The sequence below is a fragment of the Lepisma saccharinum genome, chromosome 2 (assembly GCF_977018435.1).
Source record: "Lepisma saccharinum chromosome 2, izLepSacc3.1, whole genome shotgun sequence".
Lineage (NCBI taxonomy): Eukaryota > Metazoa > Arthropoda > Insecta > Zygentoma > Lepismatidae > Lepisma > Lepisma saccharinum.
Window position 1 is genome coordinate 157,521,758 of NC_139230.1, and position 19,219 is coordinate 157,540,976.

General features: G+C 36.0%; 1 protein-coding gene across 1 annotated transcript in view; it reads left to right on the plus strand.

Moving 5' to 3' along the window:
* Nucleotides 1-19,219, plus strand: part of LOC145983721 (histone-lysine N-methyltransferase NSD2-like) — an 82,614-nt gene that overhangs the window by 13,489 nt on the left and 49,906 nt on the right. Inside the window, exons 4-6 of the mRNA XM_083116773.1 lie at nt 6,891-7,459; nt 12,738-12,863; nt 17,393-17,549. Of these exons, the coding sequence (XP_082972899.1) occupies nt 6,891-7,459; nt 12,738-12,863; nt 17,393-17,549 (852 nt within the window). The remainder of the gene's footprint in view (nt 1-6,890; nt 7,460-12,737; nt 12,864-17,392; nt 17,550-19,219) is intronic.

The following is a 19,219-nucleotide window of genomic DNA, read 5'->3' on the forward strand; positions in this document are numbered from 1 at the left end:
CCATGTAAAGCAACAAGGGAGCCAAGCCCCCTCCAGGAGAAACATGACCACACTGTAACCCCGCCACCTCTGAATTTCACTGTCTGCACTATATAGGCTGGTAGATGTCGTTCACCAGGCATTCACCACATGCACACCCTACCATCAGATCGCCACATTGTGTACTGTGATTCATCACTCCACACAACAGTTTTCCACTGTTTTATGGTCCAGTTTCGACGCTGCTTGCACGACACGAGGTGGCGTTTGTCTGTGTGATGTTTGACTTATGGGCAGCTGCTCGGCCATGGAAACCAAGTTGCAGCACCTTGCACCAAACAGTCATGATGCTTGGAGTAGATCCTGATGCAGTTCGGAATTCCTGTGTGATAGTGGCGATGGATGGTTGACGATAATGCTGTATGACCCTCTTCAACACTTGATGGTCTCTGGAGGTCAACATGGGAGGTTGGCCTGCACGCTTTTGGGTTGTACACATCCCTTCACTATAACATCGGAAACAGTTGACAGAGGGATGTTTAGGAGGGTGGAAATCTCACACACAGACTTCCTACACAAGTGACACCAAACCAACTGACCATGTTGAAAGTCTGTGAGTTCCTCAGACCATCCCATACTGCTGCCTCCCACTGTCTGCAGACTACTGAGTTCGCTGACTATGTGTTCCACGTGGTAGATGGCAGTACTGTGTCGCCCTCTATGATAAACACACGTTTCACAGTGTGTCAGGATACTTTTGATCACCTAGAGTATCTGTGACTTTGATGTCATTATGCAGATTCCCTCTGCATCTGCGTCAAAGGTTAACAGCTACCAAGTTTTGGGAACGAAGGGGAGTTTTATTGGTTCGGCCAGGGAGTGGAATGTATGGTAGGCCCTATGATTGAATATTGTCCATCTTTTCTTGTGTAATATAAATATCTGTATCATCAAACGTAGTATGGAATGTGTAGTAAGGGATGATTTCAGTAGCAGCCAATTAACACTTCAAGTGATACTTTAAATGATATAGAAAATGTAGTATTTGTGATATTTCTAAACTTTATGTAACTTAATGACCCCTCCTCCCACACACATAATTTACCTTCATTTAACACTGTTAAACTTTTGAAAAAAGGACTTCATTTACAAACCCCCCCTTATAAGCCGTCAGCCCCCCTGGAGATCAATTCTGGCTACGGGACTGGGTATCCCCCAGCATAATACTGGGTTTGCCCAGGCTAACACAACAATTGCATTAACACTGACATGTTATTAGAAATCAGGAATCAAACAAATTGGGATCTTTGTAGTGAAAAATACGTATCACGACAAAGTGAAACAGATATCTGTATGAGTAAACATTATAAAAATTTGACACCCTCAGCTTTCTGATACTCACATTGCAAGTCATCCTCTTCTCCCCTGTCCATTTAACTTCACGAGAGATGATTTTTAATCTACAACTGAGTACAGTTAGTGCCCAGTGTTATGAAATGAAGTAATAATAAATAAGTAAATATTTTAATTGACTAATATGTAATTACTGTAATCATTCAATCCTAAAACCATATCACTTTCCTCAGTTATCGATGTTCTCTGCCAGCTCTACTGAATTTTTTACTTTTCATCTATTGTTATTGAATTTAATATTAATATATTGTTATTGAATTTAATATTAATCTATTGTTATTGAATTTATTAGGCTGGAGCATTATATGAGGAGCATCCAGAAAGTAAGTTTTAATTAGCCACAAAATAGAACAATAACATCGGTAGTAATTGACATTTATTGTATTAGTTACAGTGGTCCATAACTTACTTTCTTGACATATTCACCACTATTGTTCAGGTATTTGTTGTGGCATGGCACTAAATTTGGATGCACATGTCATGTATCTGTCTCCAAAAAGTGGAACCTTCTGAACAGCAGTGTCACTGTCAAAACATATGTTTTGCCAGAAACCCCTTCAGCTGAAAGAAGAGATGAGGTTGGGGCTCCCACTTGAAGTGATGCAAGAGAAGACCACATGTGCTCAGCTGTATGCAGTCATGCACATTTGATTGGCCTTCTGTGCATTGTCTGCACCATCATCTGACTATACTTCCACTTATGACGTCCAGTTCTTACACCTCTTGCAATTGCCGGTGAATGAGAAATTACAAAATTTCTTACTAAAGAAGAGTAATTCACTCTAATCTGATTTAGATTATACTTTAAAAATAATCAAATATATTTTATTTGAACCTGCTTGAAAATGAAAAACCCATGATAAAATCCCACCCTTGCTTGTGAATTGTAATAATTTTCCAAATTAACTATTTTCCAGTTTGAATATAAATCATAAGAGAAATTAAGTCAGTTTCTTGTAAGTCAATATACACATAGATACCTAATACAATCCATACCTGGAAGCTGTATGAGTTAATTGTTTCCATGTACAAGTATGGGGATTTAGTTTAAAATTGTCAGGGGAAAAATTTTAGTCTTGGAAAAAACCTGGAAATGCCATGGAATTTCATTTCTGCTTATCTGTAGCCATCCTGTTGAATCCAGTGGACTCTTGATAATTCACTGCACAACACGAAATTTGTCCTTTAGATGAAAATGTGTGATTGTAATGTATTTGTGCATGACAAAAACGAATCTGCAATTTGTTTCCGTGTATCACGTATAATTTAGCCAAAAACACAAAATTTGAAAGTTGCATAAGAAACGTAAGGTACAATAGCCGAAAGTGTGTTTCTCCTGTGTTACAAAGAATGAATGCTCGAAATTATGCAAGAAGGTTACGTGAAATACTGTTGCTTCCTCTGTGAGTGGGACAGTCGGGACAGAGATAATCATTATCTCCGTAAACACTGGCCGCTACTACAGGCATCAAAAACATATCACAAGATCTAATTGAGAAGCCCCAAAATGTGGGATGTGGCAATGAGAGAGAAGTTATCTTAATATAATCAATCAATCAGAATGTATTTCTGCCACATTACACATCAAGCTTGATTTGATGAGAATTTTCGTCAAAGCACTAGGCCAAGCTTTCAGGTACCTCTGAACAAAATTCCCACACTTAAGTGAGGCAAAGGTTAAGGAAGGTGTGTTTTTTGGCACACATATTAGAGCCGTTTGATTCTACACTTTCTGACCCAGCAAATGCAGCATGGCAGGCATTCAAGTTGGTGTGTTCTAATTTCCTGGGTAATGTCAAAGCACACAAATATGAATCACTGTTCATGACATGATGCACTGATTCCATTTTATGGGATGCCACATGTACCTGAAATTACAATTTCTAGACTCACATGTGGGCTCCTTCCTGAAAAACCTGGGAGCAGTCAGTGATGAACATGGGCAAAGGTTGGTCTATCATGAGGGAAACCCCTACAGATATGTACAAGCGTAAATGCTCCATGTCATGTTTGTAGGTATTGTTACTGTGCTTTCTTACTGTACAGTGTATTGTAATATACCTTTCACACATGCATCAGGTGGCTGTCCAATGAAAATGATACGTGATAGAAGCATATGGTTTTCACACTTCAATTCTGTATCCTGTGTTTAGTCCAGATCACATGATTTCATCTAAAGGACAGAAAATGTCTTCAAATTTGTTGTGCAGTGAATTCGAACCCCAAGAGGACACGAAAAATTTTGAATTATCCAAGTTCAAATTGAAAAGAATTGACTGTATAATGCAATTGTTACATAAAAAGGGTTGGTTTTGACTTGTTTTCATTATAGACTCTACTGGACCATTTGTGTGGATCAAGAGACACATAATTTTATCCTTTTTATGTACTGGTTTCTGAATTATAAAGTCAAAAACATTTTAGGAATATTTGGTGTAGGATCTTAGACATAATGTTGGCAAATAACAGCAAGCACGTTAAAAAGCAATGAAAAAAATGATGGGATTGCCAGAAACATCAACAGTTGACGTGAGATTCAATTGCAGAACCTATGTTTTGCAACATGTTGTATTAACTCTTAAAACCCAATAAAATGCCAATAGTACAGGGATACAGTATTACAACAGTATCTTGCAGATAAATAAAATTCAGATATTGTTGAGGTTATAATATATATATATCTTGAGGTTTATCCATGACTTCCTAAACTATTAACCTCTTAAGTAAGGTTACTTGTGCTCCTTCCTTCCCTCTTTTTTTTCTTTTTGAGGGGGGAGGCCTTTACACCTCTGCAAAGGTCAATTCATCCAGATGTTACACTTGTTCATAATTGTAGGTGGTATTAATTTTTGAGCTTCTGGGTATCTGAATGGTTAGTGGTGCAAGTAAGTGGTCCTGGGTTCAATCCTTGGTGGGAGCTCCAAAATTTCAGTGTTCAGCCAGTATTGCAAAGAAAATGTGGTAGCTACTTGAAAGAAATAGCAGCAGACTTCAATCTCAAAATCCAGAAGACAGTGGTGATGGTACTTGACAGTCCCCTCAAAGTGCTATGGACCATATTAGTGGCGACATGACAGTAAGACGATTCATCATGATTTGAGTCCAAACAAAAGAGACATGTGGATTTCTGCTGTTCAAAATCATTGAATTTTCCATCAGGAGGGGTAGCTTTAAGTATTGGGACAGCAGTTATGAAACAAAATTGTGATGTATATCATACACATGTAAAGATGAGATTTCAGAGAATATGTCAATATATTACATAACCTTACAGAGCATAAGGTAAGGAATAACTGGAAAATGGAAATCATGCATTTTTAAAGAAAATCCAGCCATTCTGCTTCCAAACCACTTTCGAACACAGCTGAGGCTGACTCATGGTCAGCACGAGTAACGCTGCTGCTAGGGATGATGGGAATCCAGTAGCCTCGCATGACTGCTACGCCACCTATTGGCTGGCGTTTTGGATCGGAAGCCAATAGGATCATTCACTTTACTCGATTTCCTAATTCCTTCAATCCTTTTATTCTCGTCTGTAAGGTATGTGTAATGTATCAATGTATTATTCGAAATCTCGTCTTTACATTGATGTATGATACACATCACAATTTTGTTTTATAACTGCTGTCACGATTCATAAAGATTCCTTTTTGCAAAGGTAAACTCAATGGTTTTAAATAGGCTAAAACCACGTGTCTGATTTGTTTGGACTCAAGTCTTCAAATGTGACGTCACACTAACATGGTCCATTTCACCATGGGGTTTAGTTTCTAAATATTGAATTTTCAACTTTTTTATATATATTCTATCCTTTCTTGACTCAGAGCTTAAATTATCATAAACTAGGTACAGTTTTGATTTTATTTTGAATAAATTTTTTTTTGTTATTTTTTCTTGGAGAGAACTTGACATAAATTAGGGATGTGAACAAGCTGATTACTGATATATGAATATTGACTGAAATTGGCATATCGGAATTGGTATTGGCATTGATAAAAATCTGATATTTAAACTAATGCCAATACTAAATGCCTTCTAAAAAGTTTCTACGTATTTTAATTTTTCTCAGATTTATCGAAAATTAGTCAAAGTGAAGTAAATCCATGAATGGGAATGTAATGTGCACATAAAGAAGAGAACCCATACAAATGAGAGTGTACCAAATGGATCTCCATCTTTGTGGGTTTTTTGGGACAAAATCATTGCCCACTCTCATTCAGATGATCAGAATCTGTTGCTGTACTGGAAATTGAAAAATTAATACCCAAACCTGCAAATAATGGCTACTTGGGCATACCTGCTGCTTCAGTATTTAGTGAAAGATTATTCAGCATTGCTGGACAGATTTGTCACAAAAGAAGCAGTAAATTTTATCTAGAAGTGCTTCAAAAACTTATTTTCTGAAGTTAAATCTGCCAGTTTTAAATTTTTAGTATTGAAAACATGAAACCAATTTTGCTAATTGAATTCATGTGCTTCTCAAATATGCAAATAACTGCTTTTGTACTATTGTTAAGCCTCTGAGAACATGCAAATATAAATTTTTATAACAAATTATTTTGTCATACTGAAAATAACACTCCATTTCTATTGAATAAACCCACAATTTTATTTTCAATTAATCATTTCTATTACTATTAAATAATCACATGTATTGGAATCAGTTAAATATCGATAGTATTGAGAACGTGAATCCATTTTGCTAATTGAATTCATGTGCTTCTCAAATATGCAAATAACTGCTTTTGTACTAGTGTTAAGCCTCTGAGAACATGCGAATATAAATTTTTATAACAAATTTATTTTGTCATACTGAACATAACTCCATTTCTATTGAATAAACCCACAATTTTATTTTCAATTGATCATTTCTATTACTATTAAATAATCACATGTATTGGAATCAGTTAAATATCGGTAGTATTGAGAACGTGAATCCATTTTGCTAATTGAATTCATGTGCTTCTCAAATATGCAAATAACTGCTTTTGTACTAGTGTTAAGCCTCTGAGAACATGCGAATATAAATTTTTATAACAAATTTATTTTGTCATACTGAAAATAACTCCATTTCTATTGAATAAACCCACAATTTTATTTTCAATTAATCATTTCTATTTCTATTAAATAATCACATGTATTGGAATCAGTTAAATATCAGTAGTATTGAGAACATGAATCCATTTTGCTAATTGAATTCATGTGCTTCTCAAATATGCAAATAACTGCTTTTGTACTAGTGTTAAGCCTCTGAGAACATGCAAATATAATTTTTTATAACATTTATTTTGTCATACTGGAAATAACACTCCATTTCTATTGAATAAACCCACAATTTTATTTTCAATGAATCATTTCTATTACTATTAAATAATCACATGTATTGGAATCAGTTAAATATTGGTATCATTTCAAAATTTATCAGTGAGTATATCGAAATTGGTAGATTTTCTGCTTCATTACATCACTAATAAATATATATATATATTGTGTTTCAGATATGAACGTGTTGATCTGTTCAATCAGGAGTATCCTGTTATGGAGTATAGGATGCAGAAAAATGTGTCATCTTCATCAATGAGAAGTAATTCCCAAGAGCGCCCTGCTAAGAAACAACAGACTAATTCCTGTGCGAGTCAGATGAGAAATAGCTTAAAGGGATTTAAATCTGGAAGAGCATGTCAAGTTTGCATGCAGCCATGCAAGAGGCATGAATATATACAGTGTGAAGGTATCTGCCACTCAGTATATCACTTGGAGTGTCTTAGACTTAAAGATCATCCTGAAGGTGATTTCAAATGCAGCCAATGCATTTCTGGCAAGCATCCCTGTTTCATTTGTAACAAGTATGATGGAACTGTACAGTGTTGCAGTGTACAGGACTGTGGCAAATACTATCATGAGTATTGTATAAAGACTGTGCCCCAAGCATGGTTTGATGAAGGCTCGTTTACATGCTCCCTGCATGTGTGTCATACATGTACCTCTGATGATCCAAGGGAAGCCAGGATGAGAATGGCTAAGCATCTTGTGAAGTGCATTCAGTGTCCAACCTCGTATCATACTGGTAAGGAAATTTTAATTTTGATGCTGTGAAATTTCATGTGAAATTTTCATTGGCCAACCTCTTTTGAATTTAATAAGCAGGGAACGGATATATGTAATAAAAATGTGCTAAATATGTAAATACATATTTAGTTATTTACACCAAAATATGGTATTAAATATGGACTTACAATTGAAGGGCTCGGGTGTAAAACATGGTAACTGACATTTTGGTCATTTCAGAAATCATTAAGAAATGTTATTTTAAGCTATACTGTAGGCAAATTGTTTTCGTGTTGTGTTTACCAATTTCACAAGCTTCACAGAGTCCAATGCAAATTGTATGACATGGCAATTTCACTCGAAAATTGAAGGATGGCACATTTAACTTTGTAACTCAAAAATTACCAAAATGCCACTTACCATGTTTTACACTCGAGCCCTTCAATTATAAAAATTATATTTTTAATAATATAAGATAATACACAATCTACATAAAATACAGTATGCTTACATTGACATTAATTGTAAAACAACTATTTTTCTGTTTCCAAAATATCACTATCATCATCATCATCCTTCGCCATTTCCTACCTCTGGCTGGGTCAGCATAGAAGTCAAACTTCTCCATTTTTCCTGGTTTTCCACCACTCCTCTCTTTCTAATCTTGTCCTCTTCTCCTAACACTCTCCACTATCTGCTCTTTCCACCAACATCTTGGTCTCTCCCTTGGCCTTATTCCCCCTCCTTGTGCATTGTAAGCTCTTACTGGTAGTCTTTCTGCATCCATCCTCTTCATATGTCCGAACAATCTCATCTGTGGCTGATCTATCCTGTTCTGAAGCTTCACCACACCCACTGTCTGTCGGATCTCCTCATTCCTTATTCTGTCCCTTCTAGTCTTCCCCAATATATTCCTTAAACATATAATCTCCACTGCGTGCATTATTCTTTTGTCTCTCTCTGTCATTGTCCAAAACAATGAGTTAAAAATTTTTCTTGTAAGTGTTCAAATGTCAATTTCCTTCTGTTGTGTTAATATGGATTTGTATTGACTAAAACTTCATTCAATATCACAAGAATTAATGGGAGTGTATTTCAAATTTGTCAGTTATTCACAAGAATATAACCCAACTCTTTTGGTCACACGGGGACATGTAGTTATTGTGCAAATGTGGAGTATATGTTGAGAAATGTTTTGAAATATGGAAATAATATGTAAAAATAATTAAAACATGTAATAGACGAGCCACATATTTTCGGTAAATAAAAAAAGCAAAATTTCGTTACCAAAGCAGAGTCAATTTCGGGTTCAAAAGCTGTAAATAAAATAACATTTTGCTGTTATAGTGGTGAAAAAGCAGTATATAAAATGATATTTTGGTTTTAAAAATGTTATATAACCCAAATTTGATTTAAAAACTGCACTTACTACACAAAATAAACATATCCCATATGTCATTACCAGAATATTTACTTTATTCCAGTACATAGGGGTCCATTTTTGCTTCTTAAGTATTAACAGCAGAATTAATCAATCTTCCATGAATTGCATAACTCACGGGATAATTCAAACTTCAGAAAGTGTTGAGTTGGTAAATAGAGTCTAAATTTCGTGTTTGAGTCAATTTCACATTTTGCAGTTCATTTTGCATCATTTCGTGACAAAACAGGGTAGGAAAATGCACCTCACACCTTTCAGAAACATGAAAAATTAACATTACAATGTGTTATTTCACATTTTGTGTTTTCGTCAAAAACTAAATATGCATGCCTCTACTAATATATGTAGAAATATGGAAAATGAAAACTGTTTTTTTAGAGTTTACATGCCATGATGCACAAAGTAATGCAAAATATAACTCATTTCAGATTCTTACATAAATATGTATATACATATAAATCCGTTCCCTGTCAATTAGTGGGTTTTTTTTCCATGTAACCATAAACATAAACAATTTTGTATTTCTTGATCAGCTCTAGAGTAATTGTTGTTGGACAAGATGATTTTTTCATTTAAAAGAAATACATTCATTTTAGTGCTGCTGTTTCTGTCTGTCTAGTTGCAATCTAACTTTTCAAGTTGAAATTTTGAATGGCATATCTTCAGTACTCATGTATTGTTTATTTTAATTACAAGCGTATGAATAGAGCCATATTGTTGAAAAGTTACACTATTGTGTTGGATTGATTATAGATATTTCTTACGAATTTTCCCGGTGAATGTTCTGAGTGTAACTGTTAAGTCAGCATACTATATACATAGCTACGAGTGATGATCAGAAAAAAAGAATACAAAGCCTGTAAATTTCAGTAAGTATTTAATAGACAAATACAGACAGACTCGCGTGAAAGAATACTTCACACACTAAAAGCAGCATTTCATTACAAAAACCAAGCCAATTTCGGGTTCAAAAGTGGAAAATAACATAAGATTTTGCTATTATAGCGGTGAAAAAGCAGTATATAAAATGACATTTTGGTTTTAAAAATGTGAATATAATCCCAACTTTGATTCAAAAACTGCACTTACTACACAAAATAAACATATCCCTTCTAATAGCACATTTATGTTGTTACCAGAATACTAAGTTTATTCCTGTATAAAGGGGTCTATTTTTGCTTCTCAAATATTTACAGCAGAATTCATCAATGTTCCATGAATTGCATAACTCGCAGGATAATTCTGACCTTAGAAAGTGTCGTATCAGTAAATGAACTATAAATTTCGTGTTTAAGAGTCTATTTCTTATTTTGCAGTTCATTTTGTATTATTTCGTGACAAAACAGCGTGGGAAAACAACTCGCACCTTTTAGAAACATGAAAAATTATCATTACAGTGTATTATTTCACATTTCATGTTTTCGTCAAAAACTAAATATGCATGCCACTATTCTTTATACATGTATCATAGAAATCGGGGTCCTGTTGTCGGAGCCCAAGATCATCCAAGTGAAATTGGCCTCAGAGTATGGCAGTTTCACTCTGATGATGATGTCAGTCACAAAGTAAGAGCTTGGCCCCGACAAGAGGACCTCGAGTTCTATGAGACAAGCATCATGAATCTTGTGAAGCATTGGGATAAATGCCTAAACTGGGGAGGAGACTATGTTGGGAAGAACTGTATGAAGTATCCTTTCATGCAAGTCCATTTGTATTCGTCTAATATACACTGGAATGTGCAGGCTTTGTATTCTTTTTTTTCGATCATCTCTCGTATTATGTAAAAGTATTATTGTAATATAGGATTATGAAGTCACACATGTATCTTGTCAAATAAATGCAAGTTGTTAGCGCTTTGTATGCAGTCAACAATCCACCAATTTGACATCCCTAAAGTAGATGAACTTATGGGGAGTTGAACCCAAAACTTTTAGCAGTGAGGTTTTTGTTCAAGATGTGTAAATACTGGGTTTGCAATAGAGTGGGAAAATATTGAGAGAGCTGTCTTCTTTTGTATTTTCCCCTACTTATTTATTAATGATCTTGGATTGTTACTTAAAAATTCAGTATACCTGAATGTTATTAATTTTAAACCTCTTACAATTCAATGTGGGTGGAGTGAGAAATATACACCAAATTAGATTTGAAGCTTAAGACTTTAAAAATGTGTGATTTCCATTTTCTATAATAATCATAATACGAGGGCTATTTTTTTTCAACCTCTGATAGGGCATGAAATCAAAACCACAGTGAATGGCAAAATGGGTTTATTGACAAAAGTTATGTACACGTATAATCTACTTTTCAACATAATCAGCAAGAAGATCCAGACATTTATCGTACTGATGCACAAGCTTTCCAATACCCTCTGCAAAAAAAGGTGCCGCCTGTCTGTTGATTGAGCTAGGTCTGCACGGTGTCCCGAAGCTCCTCATTGGTGTGGAAGCGCTGTCCTCCCAACCGCTTCTTCATCGCCGGTGAAAGTCACTCGGTGCCAGGTCTAGGATGTAGGGAGGGTGATCAAACACTTCCCAGTGGACAGTTTCGAAATCGTAAACCGACGCCTCGTCCGAACCACTTGATCCACATGCTGCACGAGTTCATCTGAGCTCACCACAGACTTCCATCCCTGACCACCTTCATCATGAATGTCTGTTCGGCCATTTTGAAATTTCCTGCACCATTCACGAACCACACCATCATAAAGTTTTCACTGTTCACACGGCTCATTCGGCGGTGAATTTCCGCTGCATTGTGCTCCTCCACCTGTAGAAATTGTATCACACTATGCACCTCGCACTTAGCGGGAGAGTTGATTGTAGCAGACATCTCTATGTGCCCGTCTCTCAGCTTCAACTGAAGCGTTGTCTTTGGCAGTGGTGGTGGTAGTGGCAGGAGGGATGCCAATCACGCTGCATGACACCCGGCTTTCTAGCGCTTCACGGGCTACCTGGCGGAGGTCGAAAAAAAATAGCTCTCATAATATGTTCAATTGACCATTATGTGCTCTTGATCTCCTCTTGTTTATTTAGAAAATAGTTTTTCAGTATTTTATTATGAAATGGTTGTAATTGTACTGAATACAAGTGACTGAATAAGAGATGCTTTTGTAAATAAGTTTGTTGACAGTACAGAATGTCTACTTGAGTAAACTTTGTTATCTGATTATAATGGGAATCCCAAGGTTACAGGTCCCCTCCAATGGTGTAGTGGTAAGGGCTAATACTTCTCTGAATTGTTGTGTCACAGGAAACTTGAGATGTAAGCTACTAATATGTACACAAAATGTACTTATGTATCTGCAAGACAATTTATAAAAGAAACTGTTTCATGGATACTTAAGTACATTGTATGTACATAGTAACTTCTCTGAATGTTAGCGACAGTAGTTCTTTATTAGCATACAGTGTTAATTTGAGATTATTCATTGTGTAGTGCTTTTACTTTTACCCACTTGAACACTTCACTTTGAGAGAGTAGCTCCTCTCTCAGACAAACAGATTCTTCTTGTACTCTAAGGAACTGTAATGAATCCATATCATTCAGTTATATGAAAGTTGTTTCATGCAACAAAAAAATCAATGCAGTTAATTTGTGTAGTAGAACCTAGCACATTATATTGTGTATAAGAATATCTAGCCATTATAAGCCTGAGGGCCATTCCTTCTTTACTGCCTTTAGGTAAGCCATTTTATGCTCTTCCTGTGTTTGTGCTATTATCTTGCAGTTTATTCAGGTTAGGGTGTAACCATTGCAAGTTGCATATTTTTACAGGATGAATTGTCGTATATATGTATTTATAATTGATTTCACTTTTAAACAATTACCTTTTGTTTTTATTCTCTTTTTTCCCCAGGTGATCATTGTCTGCCAGCAGGTTCTCTTATGCTCAGTAGTAGCCAAATAATCTGTCCTAAGCATTTCAAACCTGCAAAAGTAAAGCAGCACCCTTCTGTATCTTGGTGCTTTCTTTGCGGAAACGGTAAGAGAAATATATATGCATATATATTAAATGAATTGTAAAAATACCAATTGAATTGAATTATTTAAAGACTAAGTATAAACTTGTCTAAGATGATCTGTTTTTAAATTAATTTGTATCCGAATTTTTCACATCATATAATTTCCCAGTTTAGTATGTTACATCACAAAACTAGAAATACAGTGAAATCGCAATTATACATTTTGCGATAGTACGTTTATCTCATTTGTACATTTATTTGTGGTGGTCCCTGTCAATTTCCCTAAGGTTGTGTTCTATTAGATTTCAGTTATATGATTTTTTGAGTTATACATTGAACGAGTCTAGTTCCAACAAGAGAAAGAGTTCTGCTGCTTTAAGAATCGTGACAGCAGTTGTGATGTGTATCATACATCCAGAGACCTGCACAAGACATGGATAAAACCAGTCTGCAAGGAGGCGTGCCTACAAGAATATGCAACACGCATGTCAAGCCCAGGTGTTCGACATTGCACAAGCAAACTTCACGTCATAGTTGTGCACAGGCATCGAAGCCTGCCAGGTTTTTCTATTACCCAGGTCTTAAGAAGACCTGTGAGACTCGATGTAGTTCTTGCAAGTAGATGCGAGCACTACTATCAGTGTTGCCAATGGCCATTATATTTCACTACGCAGGGAAATATTTTAATTTCTGCTAGGCGCAGGTGCCTTGAGGTTATATAACCATTGGCGAAGCAAGGGGTGGGTGAAGTGGGCGACCACCTTGGGCCTTGCACATGTAGGAGCCTTGAGTCCCATGAGGTTGATATGAAAAACGTAATAAATGGATGTGAGAAAGATTGAAAAGGCTAATGTTTGTGGGCAATAAAATTAAAACCTTTTTTATCTGGCTTTTTATTCTAGTTTAGCATTATAATTTGAATAAATACATCAAATCAGAGGCGGGTGGGAGCTCTAAGCCTAAAGGGCCCCGAAAAAGTCAAAATAATTCTCATGTGAAACATCAATGCAAAAATTGCTTGGACATTTTTATCCATTTATTATTTTCTTGAATAAGAAGCGCTTTATCTTGGCTTTTCTTCTGTCTCGTGACCTTGCATAGCCTACCCGATTTTAATATGTTAATGTTAAAGCACCTCAAACTGCCACGGAGCAAAGCATGGGGCATTTAAATGCTTGCTGTGTTTTAAACTGAAGGAGGGTATAGATAATATTAGCAGTTCTTCCTTCATTCCTACAACTTCAGATGCAGCTATTGCCCTCTGTAACGGGTACGAAGATGATTTATCTTCCAAATTTCCTGATCAAGTTCTACGTTTCAGGAATGTGCTTAAATCTGAAATCAAGTGCTTTGGCAAAGTTTCTTCTCTTTGATAGCTCTACACTAGCTTCAGTGTTCCTGTATCCTGTACCACCTTCTGTTTTGGGAGGAAGGGATAAGTAAGTATTTGTATTTTCTTCTTTTGAATACATAAATGTCAAAGAAAGATATGTTGTAATATGAGAAAATTCAGAGGTAGAGCATCGATTTGTATAATTATTAATGTAAGTGTAGCCACAACCAGCCATTCTAAGTAATTACATAAATTTCCTGGAAGAATCCGACTGTACTTGAGAGACCCAAATGTATTTCTTGCTGATGCGTACTTTACGATTTTGTTACAGCACTGCATCAAATATTTAAGATTACAAGAATATTAAGACGTAACAACAAAATGAGATTCACAATTATTATTATCATCTAAGTCCTAAAATTCTAATTTTTTGTTGGGAACCCATACTGGAAAGGATTCACGGAGAAAATTGAAAAGAATGAAAAAATATGTTGTGAAATGCGGGACGAAAGCCCCTAGAAATATTGAAAAGCATTTGACAGATTATAAGAGGGGAGTAAAAATCCGAAGTAACCCAGATGAACAAAAAGGGGTTTATAAGATTGAGTGAGATTGCGGTATGGAATATATTGGACAGACAGGCAGGAACATGCATGTTAGATGGGGGAACACGATAAGAATATTAGGGAAAGGGATCCGAAAATTGGGCTTGCAGAGCACGTAATAAACCGTGGGCATAGAATCATAAAAAGGGAGGTTATCAAAAGGAGTAACAGTAAATTGGATAGGAATGTATACGAAATGGCACTTATTTGTGCAGGAAACAGAAATAAACTGAACTGAGACGACTGCAATTTTAATGATGTATGGATTAGCTTTTTTAAAAAGTGGGACAATATGTATGACAAAAATGCCTCGATAGGCTTCCATGTCACCGCGAAGGTAAAGAAATCAGCCAAAGTGGAATGCAAATGGGGGGAGGGGGAGGGATCACTCTTAGGGGAGGAAGTTCCCCACAACTCCGTAGCGCAGAGCCAGCTGCTCGCATGCTTCACCTTGGCAGAGAACTAGGGCTTTCAACGGCCACTCAAGCATACCGTGTTGGTTGATTGATTGATTGAATTGGTGTTTTAAGTCCACTTTATGCACAGTAAGGCTAATCGGGACTAGACCTACAGTTTAAAGTGGGATCCGAACCACTATGTGCCTCCACCGGGTCGTCTTGATAACAAGACGACGACACTACCACTGCACCATCGGGGAAGCCCGTATACCGTGTTGGTTATTTTAACATGTTTTTTCATGAGTTTAAAGGGTTTTTAACAAAGGTAGTTTTAAATTTGTATGTGTTGAGCACCATGAAGTGTTTTTAACCCCAACCTTTTACCTAGTATCCTCGTATGACACTTCTCCGACATGGCTTGATGTTCCGAGCCTAAAATATGACCACGTGAAGAAGGAAGCAGTAAAGCTTCGGAAACGTAGTTTACAATGAATATATACTCACTTACGTAAGTAGACAAAATTTAATACTTTTAACGTATTTTTGTTTGTGACTCATGTATCTGGAGACTGTGCAAAACAGGAATGAGCATTCGCTGAAGATAAGCGAGCTTCGCCTTGCAAGGCCTTCCAGTTACCCGTGGGCTTTCGATGCTTGACGGGTCAAAACCCAGGTTTATAGTTTTACTCGCCCACCCGACCAGCCAGACGGGCCTAGTAAGCAATTCTGGCCAATGTGCAGCTCTCTGCGTACATCAATGTATAGATGAGATTTTGGAGAATACGTCGATATATTACATATTACAGAGAAGGTAGGAATATGGCACCTACAAATGTTCAGCTGCCTTAAATCACATTTTAACCTTTTTATCCATTTTTACCATACATCTTGATGCAGCCAATGGTATAATTAAATTGGCATAGCCTATCTACCTGATGAAGGGAGTAGTTACATCCCGAAACGTAGTTTCACGGAAATCATGTACTCACCAACGTAAGTACTTTTAGGTATTTTATAAAAGATTTTTTTCTTTTATATTGTACTGTAATTTATGCTATGTGAGTAAGTCGCACCTGCATCAATATGAATCCTACCCACTTCCGATACGAAACAACAACCAATAGGCAGCACCACTGCAGTCATGTGAGGCTTCTGAATTTCTAGCCGCAGCATCACTCTAGCTAGAAGTAGAGCTCGGCTGTGCTCAGAAGTGGTTTGGAAGCATAATGGCTGGAATTTGTTTAAAAATGCATGATTTCCATTTTCCAGTTATTCTTCTACCTTCTTTTTTATTCTTGTACATGTATGTTAGGTTGCTGCCTCCAGGTTGGATTTCTTTAGCAATAATAATTAAAAAAAATAACACATAGAAGTGAAATGACTGCTTCTCATGATGTTTCACCTTCTAACAGAGTGTTTTGTGCCACAATGGCAGTAGTGATAGATTGCGTATAGGAGCCATATTATCAGTATTTGTCTTGTCAGAAGTAATGGAAAGTAACTTCCCAAGCCAGTTTGGAAGGCTTGACATAGAAAAGAGAAACGGGGACTTGCTAGAATTGGTGACTCATTGTATACAGAAACTATATTCCATCTTGGTCCCCATAGCAACAGGTGACACATTGCATTGGCATGCATTTCATTCTTGATGGACATAGAAACAGCTTTCTGATCTACAACTAAGAAAAGACTTCTCTTGAACCTTAATTGTGCTCTACCTTATATTCAAGATATAAATTTTTTGTCTCTTTTTCCCATGAAAATCAGGGTGCACATTACACAATTGTAAGTACTGTATATAGAACTCTTTTTCTTTCTGTGTGTACCTAATTTCACCATTTTAATTATCTTTCAATAATGCGTTTTTCTCAGTTAAAGGTTTTCCGCTTCTGTCCCTCATAAAATTTATAATTGCTATTTCACTGTAATTCCTTTAAGCACTTTCTTGAGGTAAAATATTATATATAATATCTCAACTTTAATTTTAGAAGACTGTTTAGAAGTGTATATGTATGCTCTGTACTTGTGTGCTCACACACTCAGATAATTTTTTAAACTGCCTTTGGGTTAAATAATTATTATCTACATTGTCTAGAAATCAGAGACATGGTATTATGGAAATACTGAAAGCAGCATAGATATTTATGTGAAAATAATGCACAAAATCAGTGTAGAAGTTGTTTTGTATTTGTATTTGTTTCTGTTTTTTTTAGGTGGCTCCTTAATTATTTGTGATAATTGTCCCGCCACCTTTCATTTGGAATGTTTAAAAATAAGTGCTCCAGAAGGAAATTTCTATTGTGATGATTGTGCTTCTGGGAGATTTCCTCTGTATGGTGAAATAGTGTGGGCTAAATTTAGAACACACAGGTAAGTGTTATGAATTTAAAAGTTACCGGTAGTTTCAAAAATCCATTTTATCATTTTACCTTATATTGATCGAGTGTGTATCAACCAAGAATTCTGCATGAATATTCTTCACAAGCTTGAAAAAGTGCTACACCTAGTAATCCAAATACTATGAAATTTGGTTTTTGTTTGTTTGAGTTTTTGCTTTAATCAGATAGCCTCCTGAGGAATTTAACATAATTTTGTTCAGAACAATGCACAACACAAAAACAGCACAATAGAAAAGGCACTAATATAGATCCTGAGCTTTCAATTCCTTTCCAGAGATATTATCTGACCATGGACGTCCGCAGGATTTTTTCCAGGGAGGGGCAAGGAAGGTATTTTTTTTTCAGTTGGGCAAACTAGGCACATTTACCCAATAATAGTGTTGTTCCCTCAAAAAACATTGCTTAATTTTGAATTTATCATATTATTGTGGCTGAAATGAAATTATGTGTGTGAAATATATAATTTTTGGTTGACTTTCATTTTCCAGGGGGGCGGGCACTGCCCCCCTTCCAGATGCCCATGTATCTGACTGCAATTCATGGTTGCATATAATATACATAGTCAAAAGGAAGGAATAAATTTTAGAATGTTGTTTCCAACATACCATACTCAACATGAACATAATCCGCACATCATTGGATAGAGGAAGTTTCCAAATTTCAAATTTCCTTATGACTAGGCAGCTGTTTGCTGAATCTAAGGCAGAATTTTCATTGCACTTGTACAATGAATTCACACTTCGCAAATTTTAGCACACCTTTTCCTGTGGTGTCATCATTTACCCACAACAAAAAAAACAAAAACATCATTGTTAGTGCACAAATGAAACCAATTGTCATGCAACGAAACTTTGAACCTTAATATATCCAAAGATGTGTGGGTTACGTTTCTGTCGTGTTTTGTTTGTTGGAAATAACATTTTGAAATCTGCTCCTTTTTTTTACTAACCCTGTGTAACGTGATTGTAGCCAAAATGGCACAACTCATTCTGCTAGATGGAGTGGAGAAAGCAGTGGAAGAGGAGAATGTAAAAAATGGTTGCAGAAGCAGTGCAAAAACTATTGAGGAACAAAATGAGAAAAATGCATAGTTATATAAATTCTTCATGCTTATTTTGTTAACCATGGAACAAATTATATTAATACTTTACAGTTACTTCAAATTACTTACTGAACAGTATCACAATTAGTATAATAATAAAACAAAGAGCCAAGTATGTATGATGCCCACATGTGAAATGTCTTAGGTGTTTAGATGTTGCAAATTTTTATTTTCATTTTCAACAGTTAATTATTGTTGGATGCTCCTACATAGCCTGATGGTTGGAGCTCTCACCTTTGGTGCAAGCTGGCTTGGTAGATAAGCACATTACATGTTGACTTTCGATCTTATCACATAAATTTCTGGGTTCAAATCATGACCTGGACATGGCTATTTTTTGCAAGTCCCTTCATCAATCATCAATTTTGTCTAATCATCACTCATCCTTGGTGTCACAATTAGCCAAAAGTGGCAGGAAAGTGACACTGAATAATAAAAATATGGAATACAAAAATTTGCAATGCCTTTGGTGCAAGCAGTTATGGGTTTGATTCTTGGTAGGTTCTTCAAAAAATTCAGTGTTGACCAACATTATGATG